At 41.4% G+C, this 14,030-nt stretch overlaps 1 protein-coding gene across 2 annotated transcripts in view; it reads right to left on the bottom strand.

The window, feature by feature from the left end:
• Window positions 1-13,108, bottom strand: part of LOC103826245 (transmembrane protease serine 11E-like) — a 42,961-nt gene extending 29,853 nt beyond the window's left edge. Inside the window, exons 1-4 of one of the 2 annotated variants that reach the window (XM_018926755.3) lie at window positions 12,735-13,108; window positions 12,457-12,650; window positions 3,825-3,946; window positions 3,001-3,119 (exon numbers count right to left, since the gene is read on the bottom strand). In XM_018926755.3, the coding sequence (XP_018782300.1) occupies window positions 3,001-3,119; window positions 3,825-3,946; window positions 12,457-12,620 (405 nt within the window). In that variant the 5' untranslated portion in view covers window positions 12,621-12,650; window positions 12,735-13,108. The remainder of the gene's footprint in view (window positions 1-3,000; window positions 3,120-3,824; window positions 3,947-12,456; window positions 12,651-12,734) is intronic. The other variant, XM_018926756.3, reaches the window with a different exon arrangement.
• Window positions 13,109-14,030: the final 922 nt, after the last annotated feature.

Here is a 14,030-nt window from a genome sequence, read left to right as displayed (position 1 = left end):
AAAACAATGTGTAAAAGTTGTGCAGATGAGCCACACAATAAGCAAACCCACTATAAACCAGAAGCTCCTTGGAGAAGGAGCCATAAGGCTGTGACTATGCCCTTTTTATCCAGTGTTAAGAGACAGTCTGGCACAGAGCATTTTAGCTTGGCAAGTGAAGAGGGACTGGTCCAACTCGAAAAGTGAGGAGGCTCTGGTGAGCTGGAATCTCTCTTTCCCTAGTGGCATTCATTCAAGTCTGATTTTTCAAGAGAGCACAAAGGAAACACTCACAGACACTTACAGGAAGCCAGTCAAGGAGCAAAAACCTTTCATCATCTGTTCCTCAGTCCCCCCAGCTCCACCCCACAATACATTTTCCAGACTTTCCAGTCAGCCCTGAGATGTTGACTGGTGCACCAGCTTCATCAGCTCTCTGGCATGATCTGGCTGCATTCCCTCCCACCTTCAATGAGATAAGAGTCAGGAATGTTGTTCACACAATGGGTGTTACTATTCAAATCTGGAAACCAAAGCAAACATCGGGCACTTGCTGCAGGTCTCAAGGAAGTCATGATATGGCTTCCATATGGAAGCAAAAACATTTTTCATGGTGAAACACCAGCTCTGAAATGAGCTCTTTTCTGGGTCTTTCTGGAGACAAATGAAGGAGGGCTTCATCAGGAAGGAGTCAGACAAGGGAACACTTGGCAGGGAGTTGCACTAACTCAGGTAATTTGAGTGCTTCTGATTATCAGAGATGATTCACTTCTGTTCACTTTGCACCAAGTATTGAGAAAGACATTGCATTTATCTGCACTGACTCACTGTTTCACAATGTGAGCTTAAGGTATCGTTACTACTATGACAATGGGAAGGCTTGGACATCCAAAACCAACCAGGGAAAGACTGCAAGGGGTTTTGGTAAATCCAGACAAATTAGAAAATGTGATAAAGAACTCAAGTCTCTCCTCCTCTATCACAGAGTTGCTATGAAGATGCTGAGAGTAAAAATGCAATTGTTTTGAGACAGCTGTCTGTCAAGATATCAAGAGGATACATCTGTTTGGAAAGATTGCTTTGATTTTTATCACCACAAGATGAGTTTTGCTGTTATAAAATCAGACTTACAAGGAACACATTGTTTCATTACTGTATGGAGTTGCTTTCAATAAGGTTACAGACAATTCTCCATCTCATACATCCTTGTTAAATGGAACGCCTGGAACTAAAACCACAAAACGTCAAACTTATGGCAGGGACCATTTATATAAGCAAAGAATTCATAAAATTTCAGAGAGGAACATAGAATTTAATGGCTGAATTAAGGACAGCTCTTAAGAAAGATTACAGGAATGAAGGAAAGACAGCACAGTTCTGTGTATGTTTGTTATGGTGTCACTTATCAGGTACAATTAACATGCCCTGATATAATGGTTCTCACTGCTCAACCTGCACTGGTATTTACTGTCACTACTGTCAGAACTGCTCAACACCCAGAGAGGAGATGGGGTTTCTAAAGCATTGGCTTCCATTCAAGCATCTAAATTGATAGCCATGTTCAGAGGAAATCTGATTGCATTGGACACTGTCTGAAAGGACTCCTTAGCTAAAATGAGTGTTTCTTTGCCAAAGGAGGCACATGTTTTTTAAAGGAAATGAAGAAGGAATGGAGTGGGAGGAAGGGATACAACTATACTCAGTGAAGCATCATTCCTCAGACTCCTTCTCAGTTCTTGCCTTCGTTTCCCCCTCAGCAATACACTGTGTCTTCTTGGTCAGGGAGAACATTCCCTCTCCAAGGTCCTATATCACAAGGTGAAAATTATTGCAATTATTAGGCAATAGCTGTAAAGTGGTACCAGCTAAGAAAACACAGCTCGTGTAAGACTCTATGCATACAGATATGCACCAGAAGTACATCCTGGGAAATCTGCTATGGGTCCCAGATTTAGACAAAGAGGGCAGAAAGAGAACAGACACATACAGAGAAGAGGAAAACTTGACTAAGATCACAGAAGCCCTCAGCAGTGGAGCTGTGAAGAGATGTCAAGTCCCTACACAGCATGCTACTTCTCCAGAGCAATGTCCAGCACAGCTCACATTTTGTTGTGGAAAGTGACATTGCCCTAAATTAAATTATAGTGAGGGGCAAAGCATTGTCCTATTAACTGGGTATCTGTACATGATTGCCAAACAGGAGGTAAGAGATATGCATCGGATTCTGATGAATGAAACACAAAAAAGATACGAGCACAATCACGTGCTTATTGTTGTATAGAGATGAACTCTGTAATTAGCATCTCTGGGGTAGTGTCCCAAAGAGAAAACAAGAAAGGAAATTGCAGTGTGTCTATTTATTTCCATAGCTACTGTATGACTGAGAGCCTCTCAGCAACCTCTGCTATTTGTAGGAGGGTTTCCCAACAAAACATACCAAAGGCGCAGGAAAAGGGCCTGTGTGTTGTTTTCTCGACACACAGAAACAGCCCAACAGGTAGAGTTCTCCACCCTGTAAAGGAGAGGGTGTAAAAGAATGCTTTCCTTTGAGACAATGGGACATAAATCACAAAGCCAGGCTTAGGGCATGGAAACAGAACATGCACCAATGATGAGATTAGCTCAGCTGATTAGAGCCTCTTGCTAAAATCACCAAGGTTGTGGGTTCAATCACTGTATGGGCATTTCACTTAAGAGCTGGAGTTCACAGTCCTTGTGAGACCCTTTCAGCTGAAAGTATTCTGTGATCCTATGATCAGTGATATAGGAGGAAGCTGAGATTATTTTGAATATCTGCTTCACCACTGCAGAGACAGAGAGAAGTGACAGACTAGAAGTGGCAAGCGCCTGGTGTGCCAGGTATGATCATGCCTCTCCTGCTATCCATTTCCCAGGTCTGCCCACCAGGGGACTAGACTGAGGGTACACCAGACCCTGTGGTCTCCGAGTGTGCTGTTGACATTAATGACTCTAGTATTTTCACTCAGTCCTTAATGGAAAGGCACAATGATCCAAACTTACCAGTCTCTCAACCCTCTCGCTCAGGTCTCTAAACCTCCCTGAGGATTGTCTGGAAAATTCATTCTTGTACCGGATGTTGGTGATTTTTACATTGGCACTGTAATAGAACAGCTTCTGATCTGTAAGGGAAAGAAGAGGAACAGGCAATACTCAAAGTACCAGGATGAATGAACTTTAGAGAAACACCTGGCACTGACTGATATCCTGACATCTAGGGAGTGGATGAGCCTTCACCTGTATCCAACCCATTCAAATAAAGCTTCCAAAAGCTAGGAACAATCACTTGATTCATTTAGGTGATCTAATCCAAGTTTTCCCAGCAGTGACGTTTCTGGCCGACCAACAGCACTTGGGGCTCACACAGAATCACAAGTTGCACCTTGCTGCTTGGTTACCTTCCTTCCTGGCCCGTCCACTCTACATCAAGCCCTGTCAGGAAGCTCCTAGTGGTCAGAGAAAGGGAACAGAGAAACACCTTAGAGAGACATGCAGAAAGCTCTGTTTGCCACTCATGTAAGGGAGACCAGACACTTGTGTGTTGACTTCATCCCAGAAGTAGATCATGAGAAAAATGTGAAACGAGGGAAAGTAAATGAAAACCAACAGAAACCACAGCCCTAAATCACCCTGCAGAGCAGGAAGTGTTCCTAGGAGATCTGAAAAGATGCTACATGAGGAAGGAAAGAGAGCTCTAGAGAAGCCAGTGTTTTTTCCCCAAAACAAGTTTTAGGCAGACTGGTGAAAACTCACAGTGTCATGTGGCACAACAGGCACAGAAGAAATTCACTAAGCATAGAAATAGTGATACATTGTGCAAAACTTACCATATGCCAGAAAATAAACTAGGAGACCAATGGTGATAGCTGCTGCCACTGCTGTTCCAATAACGATCACAGCAATTTTCCAGGGCTCAAGATGTCTTATTTTGATAGGTGACTGATGAATTCTGGGGAAAAATAATAACAAAGGGACATTATTAAGAGACCCCTTTTATTTAAGGCCCCCATCTCTCCCCAAAAAAATTAAGCTAAAGTTTTCTCCCTCAACATCAGTTGATTCTTCCCAGCAATACCAACTGACTTTTCACCCAACACCCTTGAAAATGAAACCATGACACAAGACTATTTTGAAATAGGTGTTGGGATGTGCTAAAAGTCAAAGAACACAGACAGGTTTGACAGTTTTAGGTATTATTAGGGCCAAATCAAACAGGAGTCTTACTAAGATTCTCATGTGACTCCCAACTAGAAATTTGCAAGACCAAAATTAATTTTTCAGCTAGGTGAACTTTCACACAGCAATGTAAACAGCTTTCAATTGGTTAAGCAAATCAGTTATCAGACACACTGGCACCTTAGCTCCCAAAACTGCTTTCTGCAGTAAAATTGGGAAAAAGCACCTCATAATTTGCATAGTACATATCTATACATTATTCCAGCTGCTCAGTCCACTTCAGCCTTCAAAACAGAGCTGAACAAAAAGGGAAAGAGATTTCAGAGGGCCAGCCTCTGCTTCCTGTGTTATTCAGACTGAATCTAAACACAAAGGAAAATACTGCTTTAAGCATATTTGCTACAGTGATAGAATGACAGGGATGGGCAAAGACATGTGAGTAGGAACCTCACCAGATTCTTCTTTCTGCTGTGCTCTTAATTATGTGGGTACTAGTCCAAATTAACTCATGGAAAGCAAATGGACAGTAGGTATTATTTTTAAAACTCCCTGAAAAAAAAGTTAGTTACAGCAAATTCTGTCTTTGTCTATAAACTCAAAGACCCCTTAAGAACCTTAAAGCCATTTTTTCTATTATCAGCCATTACAAAACACAGAACAAGAAGCCATTATTTTTTGTAAAGAGTCCTTCATTCTGTTTCAGACACCTCACTCATGCAGACATGCACTCCTTCAGGTTAAGATACATTACTCTAGCCCACCTCAGGAAAGCAGGCTGCAGGGATCCTCTTCCTGCACACCTTCCAGGGTGTGGAGAGGTGCCTCAGTGAGTTCCCACACACAAAGTACACACAGCTCACTCCCAGAGCACACACCCCATGAGCCAAAAGTTTAAATACATTCAAATAAGTTGAAATATTTGCAAGTGACCCCTGCAGCTGGCACGGGAAAAGGACAGCAAGGAACTGTGCATGGCTCATAAATAGCAAAGCAGATCCTGATATTTCATTCTAATTCCAGTGTGATGCCTTACAATTACAATCTTATTACTTTGGCTTGGAAAACAACTGACTCAGGCCAAATATCATGATACGTGATTGAATGAAAATGGGAGTAATAATTTGTCACTTGGATCTGTTCTGACTTGTTCTGCATGTCCTATTTAGTGATTCCTTCCCTCCTGCTATCCTTTATAACAGCCATTAAGCTCTCATCAAGTTTGCGTCAAAACTCATTGGTGACTCCATAGCAAAAAAAAACCACCCCCAAAATGCCAAACAAACAAAAAACAGCAACCAACCAACCAAGAAGAGCCCCAAAAAAACAAAGACTGAAATTGAATAGTCCTGTTAACAATTCAGAGATGAGCACCTCCAAAATTATTCCTGAGACTACAGTATGAAAATTGCCTTAAAACTTCAACTGGAGAAATAAAAAATATGGAAGTATAAATAGTCAGGACTCTACCTCACTAACAAGAATATTTCTAAGTTGTAGCTTTTAGGTGAAATCATAAAGTCAGTGGTGAGTTCAACATGCATTTGTTGTTTTATGGTTTCTTGGGTTTTTTCCCCCTCGCTCCAGGTAAAAGTCTTTTGTATGGCTTATGTGCTTTGCAAATGTATCTGTTCTGTTTGAAATGAGACTGAGTTACAAGAAAAGCCAACAAAACAAACACAAAAATGCATTTAACTTAAGACAACCTACTCTTGTCTTCTTGTAGATACTCTCATTTAAAAAGCAGTTGTCTTGATTAGGCTGCACCGAAACAAAACACTTGGAAGATCTTCCAGCTGTAATGATCCTGGCATAACCTCAAACCAAAATGCTGGGTTAGAGAAGCCCATTTGAAAGGCTGAATGCCACCTCTGAACCACAATAGGGTGAGCCTGAAGAAATTACTGCCTATCATATCAGTGAAACAGCAGTTTCAGACCAGAAGTAACATGGCTGGGATACAGTTAAATAGAGTACTATAAATTTGAAACCTTTTCAGCATTCTCTGGTATATAGTGTAAAACTTTTTGTAACTCTTATTCTTTATTTCTTCTATTTCAAGTTGCATGTTATCTTTAAGAAACAGAAGCCCCAGTCCACAACAGTTACTCACACATGTAATTCTACTCACACACATGACTTTCACCTAATTCATGAAACCTGTTTGAGAACATCATTTCAAAGAGGTGCAGAGGGGTTTCAGCACCAACTTCTAAACTGAATTTCTTCAAACAAGAAGCTGTTTGACAAATTCATCTTAGAAAGTCACTTAAAGGGAGGAGGAGGTGCTGTTTGGGACTTGGATGCCTTTTTCTTGATTTTTATCCTAAACTTTTCCCCTTCCTTTTATATATAAACAAGAAACAGCTGTTAAATTTTATCCTCCACTCCAAATTTATTTTAAAAATGAAAATCAGTTTTAAAAACAAAAGGTATTTTTGAGCAAAATATCCTTGGTTAGGCTGCACCATCTGGATAAACATCTTAAATAGACATGCTGCAGACTGAGAGGATTTTTAATCCAGGTTTTCAAAGATATGTATGAGACAAACCCACAAAGATTATTGAACTGATAATTTTTATTCCCATTAACTTTGAACTTTATTACTGCTTTGCTGTACCTTCTAAGGTTCATTCCTCAAAAATTAATTATTTTATCTGACATGTCTGACACTCTGTAAACTTGAACAGCACTTACAGGGATTCAGTGCACACAAGAGAAAGAACTATGCCAGGACTGAACCAAGTGAGATCCATGTGATGACCTCTCAGGGCTTGAACACTCTGGAGAGAGCTGATAAAAGTTCAACACTGAATTTGTTTTTCTCAGACCAAGAGTCAAGCAGTCTTTGCTTACTCCATGGGAGCTACGTGCTCAAAGCAAGGGAGCAGGGGCTGAAATGCACACTAAGATTAAAAGCACTCCAGCTGGGAAAGTCACTGAAGTCCTCCAGAGTAGAAGTGGAAATTCTATGCCTGAACCAAATACCTGAAGATGAAAGCTCCCCACTGACCTCAGAGGGCTTTCTGACAAGGTCCCTTCTGCTTGCAGCTTAAGTGGCCTGTCCCTCTTCCCCAGGAACTCTGCTCTTTCACAGGAAACTGTGTCTGTGCTGTAATCTTAAATGCACTGCAAACAAGGACTGGATTTCATTTCTTGACAGAAGACTGCTATGTCTCAGATTAAGATGTTTCCAGTGAGGAAGAGGAGTGAAATACTTGCTGGCAAAGAGAAACAACAAAAACTGCCACAGAAGTTTTTACACTGACATAATGATTTTACTTCTTTTTCCTCTCTTGGTTTCCTAGTAATTCCCAACATTGTCTCAGCTTTTTCAACTGAAATTCAGCTGACATTTTCCCAGAAATAGCCACTGAGACCTTTCCTGAACAATGGTATGTGATTTGGAGCCCTGCATTCCATACTTGGGTTCCTTCACATCATGCACTAAGAAGCCTTTCAGGAACATTTTCCTCAACAAGGAGCTCACACCAATGAATGCAGAGCCAGAGAGATCCCTCCTGTTTGCATTACAGAAGGCATAAAAAGGACACAATTATGTCTGACTCTTAGTAACAGAAGAGTATCAAAAGAAAAATGTCAGTCTCAAAGGGAAATTTAAAATATTGCCTAATATCCTAACTTGGGTTTTTAAGGATGTTTAATAAACAAATGATAAACATTGCATTAAATAAATCATAAATGCGCTTGCCTCACTGCATCTTGAAACTCTTAGTTTATAGAAGAAATCAGTATCTTCTACCTACTGAAATTCAGATTGACTTCTTGCAAAGAAGCAGAATTAAAACTGCCATCTAGGAGTCAAAGTGTCTGCTTCAGAGGAAAAGCCTCCAAGGTTTTCCTCAGCAGGGCTGGAAGCACCAGTGGAGGTCCTCCATTATATGCAGTGAACTTTGTGCCAGAGGCAGTGTCCAGCTAAGTCAGCATGCACCAGGAAAGAGAGCCCAAGCTCTACTTTGGCACCCACCCACTGGCAGTGGCTGCTCAGGAAAGGTGCTGACAGGACAGGCTGATGAAAAGCCAAACCCAAACCAGTCATCTAGAGATGATCTCCTGTGGACTATTACACATCCTCTGCTTTTAGTCCTTCCTATAAGAGAGGCATGCTTAGATTGACAAACCTTCACCACTGCTTTAGGACACATTTACTATCTATTTCTTAAGGTGCTTTGAGGAAAAAAGAGATAAAAATCACTATAGCAGTAGTTGAAATATTACATTGCAATGTAATGTAATAAAACAAATACACAAATAGTAGGACAGTGATGTGCTTCAATTTGTTTGCTGAAATAAATCTCTTTACTGGTACATGAAAACTATTCTTACCATCTCTCCCAAGGAGCTCTGCAAGTGTGATACAGCTCTTCTGCTGGTCTGCATCTGTGACAGTTTATGTGGACTCAGAACCTGACCCAAAGCCTCCACCTTCCTCTGTAGTTTAAATGCTCATATTTCTGGATAATAATGCCTATTTCTGTGCTTTATACTTTATGTCCTGGTTTTGACTGAGATACAGCTAATTTTCTTTTTAATGGCCGGTACAGAGCCGTGGTTTAGGCTTAGTGTGAGAATAATGTGGGTAACACAGTGATGATTTAGTTGTGACTCAGTAGTGCTCACTGTCAGACAAGGACTTTTCAGTTTGCCACACTCTGGCAGCAAGCAGATGTGAAAGGAGCTGAGAAGGAGCATGGCCAGGACAGCTGACCTGAACTGGCCACAGGGATATTCCATACCACAGAACATCCTGCTCAGTATATAAATGGGGGGAAGGTTGGCTGGAAGGGGCCATTCCCTGCTGTAACATGGGCTGGGCATTGGTCAGTGGGTGAGCATTTGTATTGTACATCAGTTGTCTTTCTTGAGATTATGGATATTTTGTTCCCTCTCTATTATTAATAATAAGAATTTCAATTAATCAACTGCTCTTATCTCAACCTATTGTTTTTTACCTTTTCTTTCCTAAATATCCTCCCCATCCCACTGGGATGAGGAGTGATATGTGTGGGGTGTGAGTGGCTGCACGGCACTTAGCTGGTGTTTGAGGTTAAACCACAATATATAATAAACAGCTGCTAGGCTGGCTAGAAAAACAGTGAAATGATGTAATCTAGCAATGCATTTTCACTGGACAGAGATGGGGACAAATGTCTTCATGGGAAAAATGCTGTTTAAATTAGAGAAAACTCCCTAGACAGGTGGTTCAGCTGATATTGAAACCCCAGGCAACTCTCCAGTGGCAGAGAAATTGGATAATTTCTGTGTTCAATTCTGTATAAAATCTGTCTCCCTGTTATCACCAAATTTGTCCACAGACTACATGAAGCTTTCAGATTGTCTAATATCAGAAGCATGTCAAATTAAGCCATCCCAGTCTTTGTGTTAGCTTGGCTTCATTCAAAAGGAGGGTCTATATTTAATAAAAAAACCCCACAAACACGGAAGGAGCATGTGGTGGAAGCAGAATGCCTTGATTTGCAAAGCTTGTGCTGACCCAACGTGCCCAATCATAAAATCTGCATGGGGAAAAAACAATAAAGGGAAACACTTTGGAAACACCCTCTCAAAGGAAAAGCAGAGGCCAGAAAAGCTGCTGGGATTACTCTGAGGCTTGCTGAGGGAATGAAGATGACAAGATTTTAAGGCTCAGGAGGAGGTTTTGTCTCATTCTAGTTTTCCTGTCTAAATTGGCCAGAAACTGAGGGAAATCAGCAAGGAAACATCAATGGTTCCAATTCCATATCAGTCAAATCAGCTGTGTTGTGTACCAGAAGCAAAAGTATTTCTTTTAGGGTTTCCTGAATTTAGGATCTGCTCTGGAACAAACTGAGCAGGATGGGTTTCTCTTTGACACCATGCAGGAACCACATCTGCCTCCTGCAATAATCGAGGTAAACTCCCACTAATGCCAGTGCAACATGAGTGTCCTTGCACCAGGGCTGGCATCTATTTCCTGCTACACCTCAGCAGCCTGTAATTTGCATTCATTTTGCCCACCTACTGCATGACAAATTGGTGCAAGTGGCACTGCATTTCCACCTGCATATTCACTTTTAGACTGTCGTATACCACACCAGCTTCTCTGCACCTCACCCTGCCAGGGCACGGGAGCTTCACAAGGAAGCTGCAGAGAGGACACTGCACCTGCTTCCCAGAGTGCAGGACACAGCACAACAGCAGGACAAGACTAGCAAGGCTGTCTACTCCACCCAGTTTTCCTCAGCAGCTTTGCTTCCTGAAGGATTTTACAGGGCACATGTTCCAACTTAGCTTGAAATGTTTTAAAAAGAGGCATCTTGGAACTGGATAGAGCTAATAGTGAAACTCCACTCTTACAAGGGACTAAGGTGGAGGGCGATGAGCTCAAACAGAAAAGCTTACAGCTCCACACTCAGATCCACATCCTGCCCAGCAAAGAACTCTGGTTACACAGAGGCTTTGATTAAGACTAGGCAGTTTTCATCCCTTCCCAAACATGTAAATATTCAACACAGATTTTCCCCAATGTACTTTAGATGTTACAATAATTTAAACAACCATTTAAACAATAAATCCTTTCCTAAATAGGAAGCAAGCAAACTGTACTCAGAGGTTATTTAACTACCCTCTAGCATACTGTCATTAAAATTATTTACACCACTGCTGATATCACAAGGACATGGCAAGTAGATTTACATCTAACTAGAAAAAAAAAAAGCTTTTCAATTCTGTTAGGTGGAGAACTCTCTTTTAGTTTTCCCTGCTTATGTAACAAACACAAACTGGTAATCACAACTGATGGGGATTTCTTCCTTCTCAGATAGACAGATAGAGTAGCATATATTTTATGTCATGGATATTAAATGGGGCAGAAAATCTTTGGGTATTGAACAGGGTACTACTAAGCAGCACAGAGCCCAAAGATGAACTTCATCCTCTCCTGGCAAAGTCAGGACTATTGACTAAAATGATATTGTTTCCACAAAATGAGAACAACACTTCAGTGGGCACAAAGAATAAATTTTGTCCACCCAGAAACAATGTTTCTATTTCAGCATGGCCTGAAATTATTTTAAAACCCCAACTTTTAAAAATACCGAGGATGGAAAAAATAAGTAGTATCTTGCAATCATCCACAGCCATTTGCCCAAAGCAACACAGAGAGAAGATTAATGTTGTAGTCTTTAACAATCCCACACAAAAATTCAACCATCCTGCCAAATCATTAGGATGTTAAAAAATAATTCAATTTATTTTGAATTTTGTCCCTGAGGTCATACTTTTAAGGTTCATCAACTGCCAAGACAACAACAAGAAACACACTCATGGGAGACTGAGCATTCCCCTATTGCCACAGGAATACAGAACCCAGTGAGTTAAACAGAAATTACAAATTCCAAGATGTTTCCTATACATCTAGAACCCAATCTCTCTTCTAACCCAAGAGACAATAGTAGAGTGTTGCACCTGGAAGACTTATTTTTGTAAAAATACTCTGAACTTTCCAGTGCTGTCTGAAATATTGTTATGGTAAAACAAAACTAAGGATATCCAGCACCTCTGACTGCCTGAAATACTTTCTGATGCAAACCACCTACTCAGTCCTCCCTGAAAATCATGGCTTCTTTGTTAAAATACAAGGGTTAAAACCAGAATGATGAACACGTACAGTGTTCCCCTTATCTAGTTGTGCTGCCATCACTTATTTAACCAGGATTTTTTGCAGGATTTGGGGGCAAATTATATTGCAACTACACCTGACTAAACCCCAAGTTTTTCAAAAATCATGTTACTAGCACTTGATTTTGACACAAAAGAGCTTCTTGGTTTCTGCACTGCTCTTCTGTAGGCAGATTAAGATGATCAGAAGGAAGAAAAGATAAGTGTCAACCTGACATCATCTTTCTAAACAGACAGCAAATCATTGTACTCCTGGCCATGGTAGAGAAGGATTTCCTTCTGCATTTCTCACTCCAGCCATGTTACTCTTTACATCCAGACCACAACCTCCAAAACCACCCTTTCATCCTGCAATTTCCTCTTCAGCTTTCCCTCTGTTTATCATCCCTTTTCAGGCTGCACATTTCAAACAGATCCAGGATGTACCCCAGTTCTAAAATGATGAAAGAGGCATAGACAGAGCATTGAGCAGTAAAGGTAAGAGAAAAAACAGATTTCTCCTCTGGATCTATGTCCTTGGAGCCCTAAAGCCTTCCCATAGACAGTACCCTTTACCACCATCACGCCTCCAAATTAAAGTTGCCAGGTTCAAACATGCCACCTACTTTTGAAGATCCCATGGTAGGTCCCGGTAGGCCTGGTAGCCTTTCTGCCCACCAATGAAGGCTTGGCTAAAGTCTGGGCTGCGCAGAGAATGGTGCTGGAAAACGCAGGAGTCGCATTGACTGGTGTGACGGGAAGGGAAAGCTGTTGAATGAAGATCCTTCATTGAGGCACGGTTGGCGCAACACCCAGCACCCTGTGGGTTATTGCAAAATGAGGGAATGAACTTCAGAATAAAAACAAACAGAGGTAAGCATGGAGTTGATAAGGAGACTGCAACCTTCCGATCAGCTCCGCATCAAAGAGCTCCCCAGGCAGAGATGGAGTGAGCAGATAAACCGGCCCAAGCAAGAAGACTCGTTCTTCACTACAGCGAAACAGGAAGTGCGTGAGATTTCCCTTTTCCAGCACTCCCTTTCTGTCCAGCTTTTATCCCTGCTGCAGGCCTTGCCCTGAGTGGCTGCACCTTCTACCTCATGCTCATGTAAAACCCACAGCGGAAAGGCACCACACTGTCCACAACGCTAAGTCACTTGTCTTCTGAGAGAGCCAACACAAAAACAAATATGGACATAAATAGCTTGGTCAGCCAAGCCTGATCTACCTCGGTGCTCACTCATCCACAGCTGTCCTGGACTCCCTTGGCATCAGGGACAAGACAACTATAAGTATCCAGCCTCCTAATTACATGTTAGTCATTTAATGGTTGGCATAACCCCGCCTGTGGAAAATGCTTACTCTGTGAAAAGGGCCACCAATCTCCTTGGAATTCCCTTCTCCCAGCACAAACGTGATTCTTCAGAGCCATCTGGAAAGGGGGAAAAATGGAGATTCACTAGTGAGAAAATGTGCATTTACATTGAAAATCGAAAATCACAAGCCAAAAATTAAAATTACAAGAAAGCAAATCTGTTTTCTGTTGTTTGATGCACTTGCATTTGTGCCAAAAAGCTTGAAGCATTTGATTTTCCCATAAAGTCTCAAGATTTCAAGTTATTTTTGTTGGAACATTCACTCTCTTCCAGAAACAGCCTCAGCATAAAGGGAGGGGAGGAAAGAAAAAAGACAGGAGGAAAATTTGAGGAAAATTTTACCAAAACATACCAAGTCATTTTCCATCTTTTTCCAAAGTTATCCATTCACAGGCATTTCAATGCAATTGTCGGAGCATCTGGGCAGACCCTTTTGATAGTTGGAAAAGCTGATCACTGCTGAGCAGCATCTGCTGTTCCTGCAACAGTGATTTCTTCATTTGCTTTGATTAAATCAGTTGGGTTTTTTGGCTTTTCCGAGTTCCCTGGGGAAGGGGCATTGTTGCAGCTGCCTGCCTTACCTGAGGCTTTACTGACTGAGTACACAGGTACATGTCAAGCACTAATACCCTCCCTGGGCTGTACCTTCCATTCCCTACCACCCACCCTGTTATTTTCCTGTTCAAAGTTAGTAAAACTCTAAAAAGATTGTGCACAAAGGAATCACTGCTCCGCCCAGAAACACACACATCCCCCAGGAACTCAAGCACTTGATGGAGTGATGGAGATTGATTGATTCCTCCTTCAATACACAAGTCAAGAAA

Source organism: Serinus canaria, chromosome 4 (genome assembly GCF_022539315.1).
Source record: "Serinus canaria isolate serCan28SL12 chromosome 4, serCan2020, whole genome shotgun sequence".
Lineage (NCBI taxonomy): Eukaryota > Metazoa > Chordata > Aves > Passeriformes > Fringillidae > Serinus > Serinus canaria.
The sequence above is the reverse complement of the archived record's forward strand: the minus strand, read 5'-3'. Positions and strand labels throughout refer to the sequence as shown.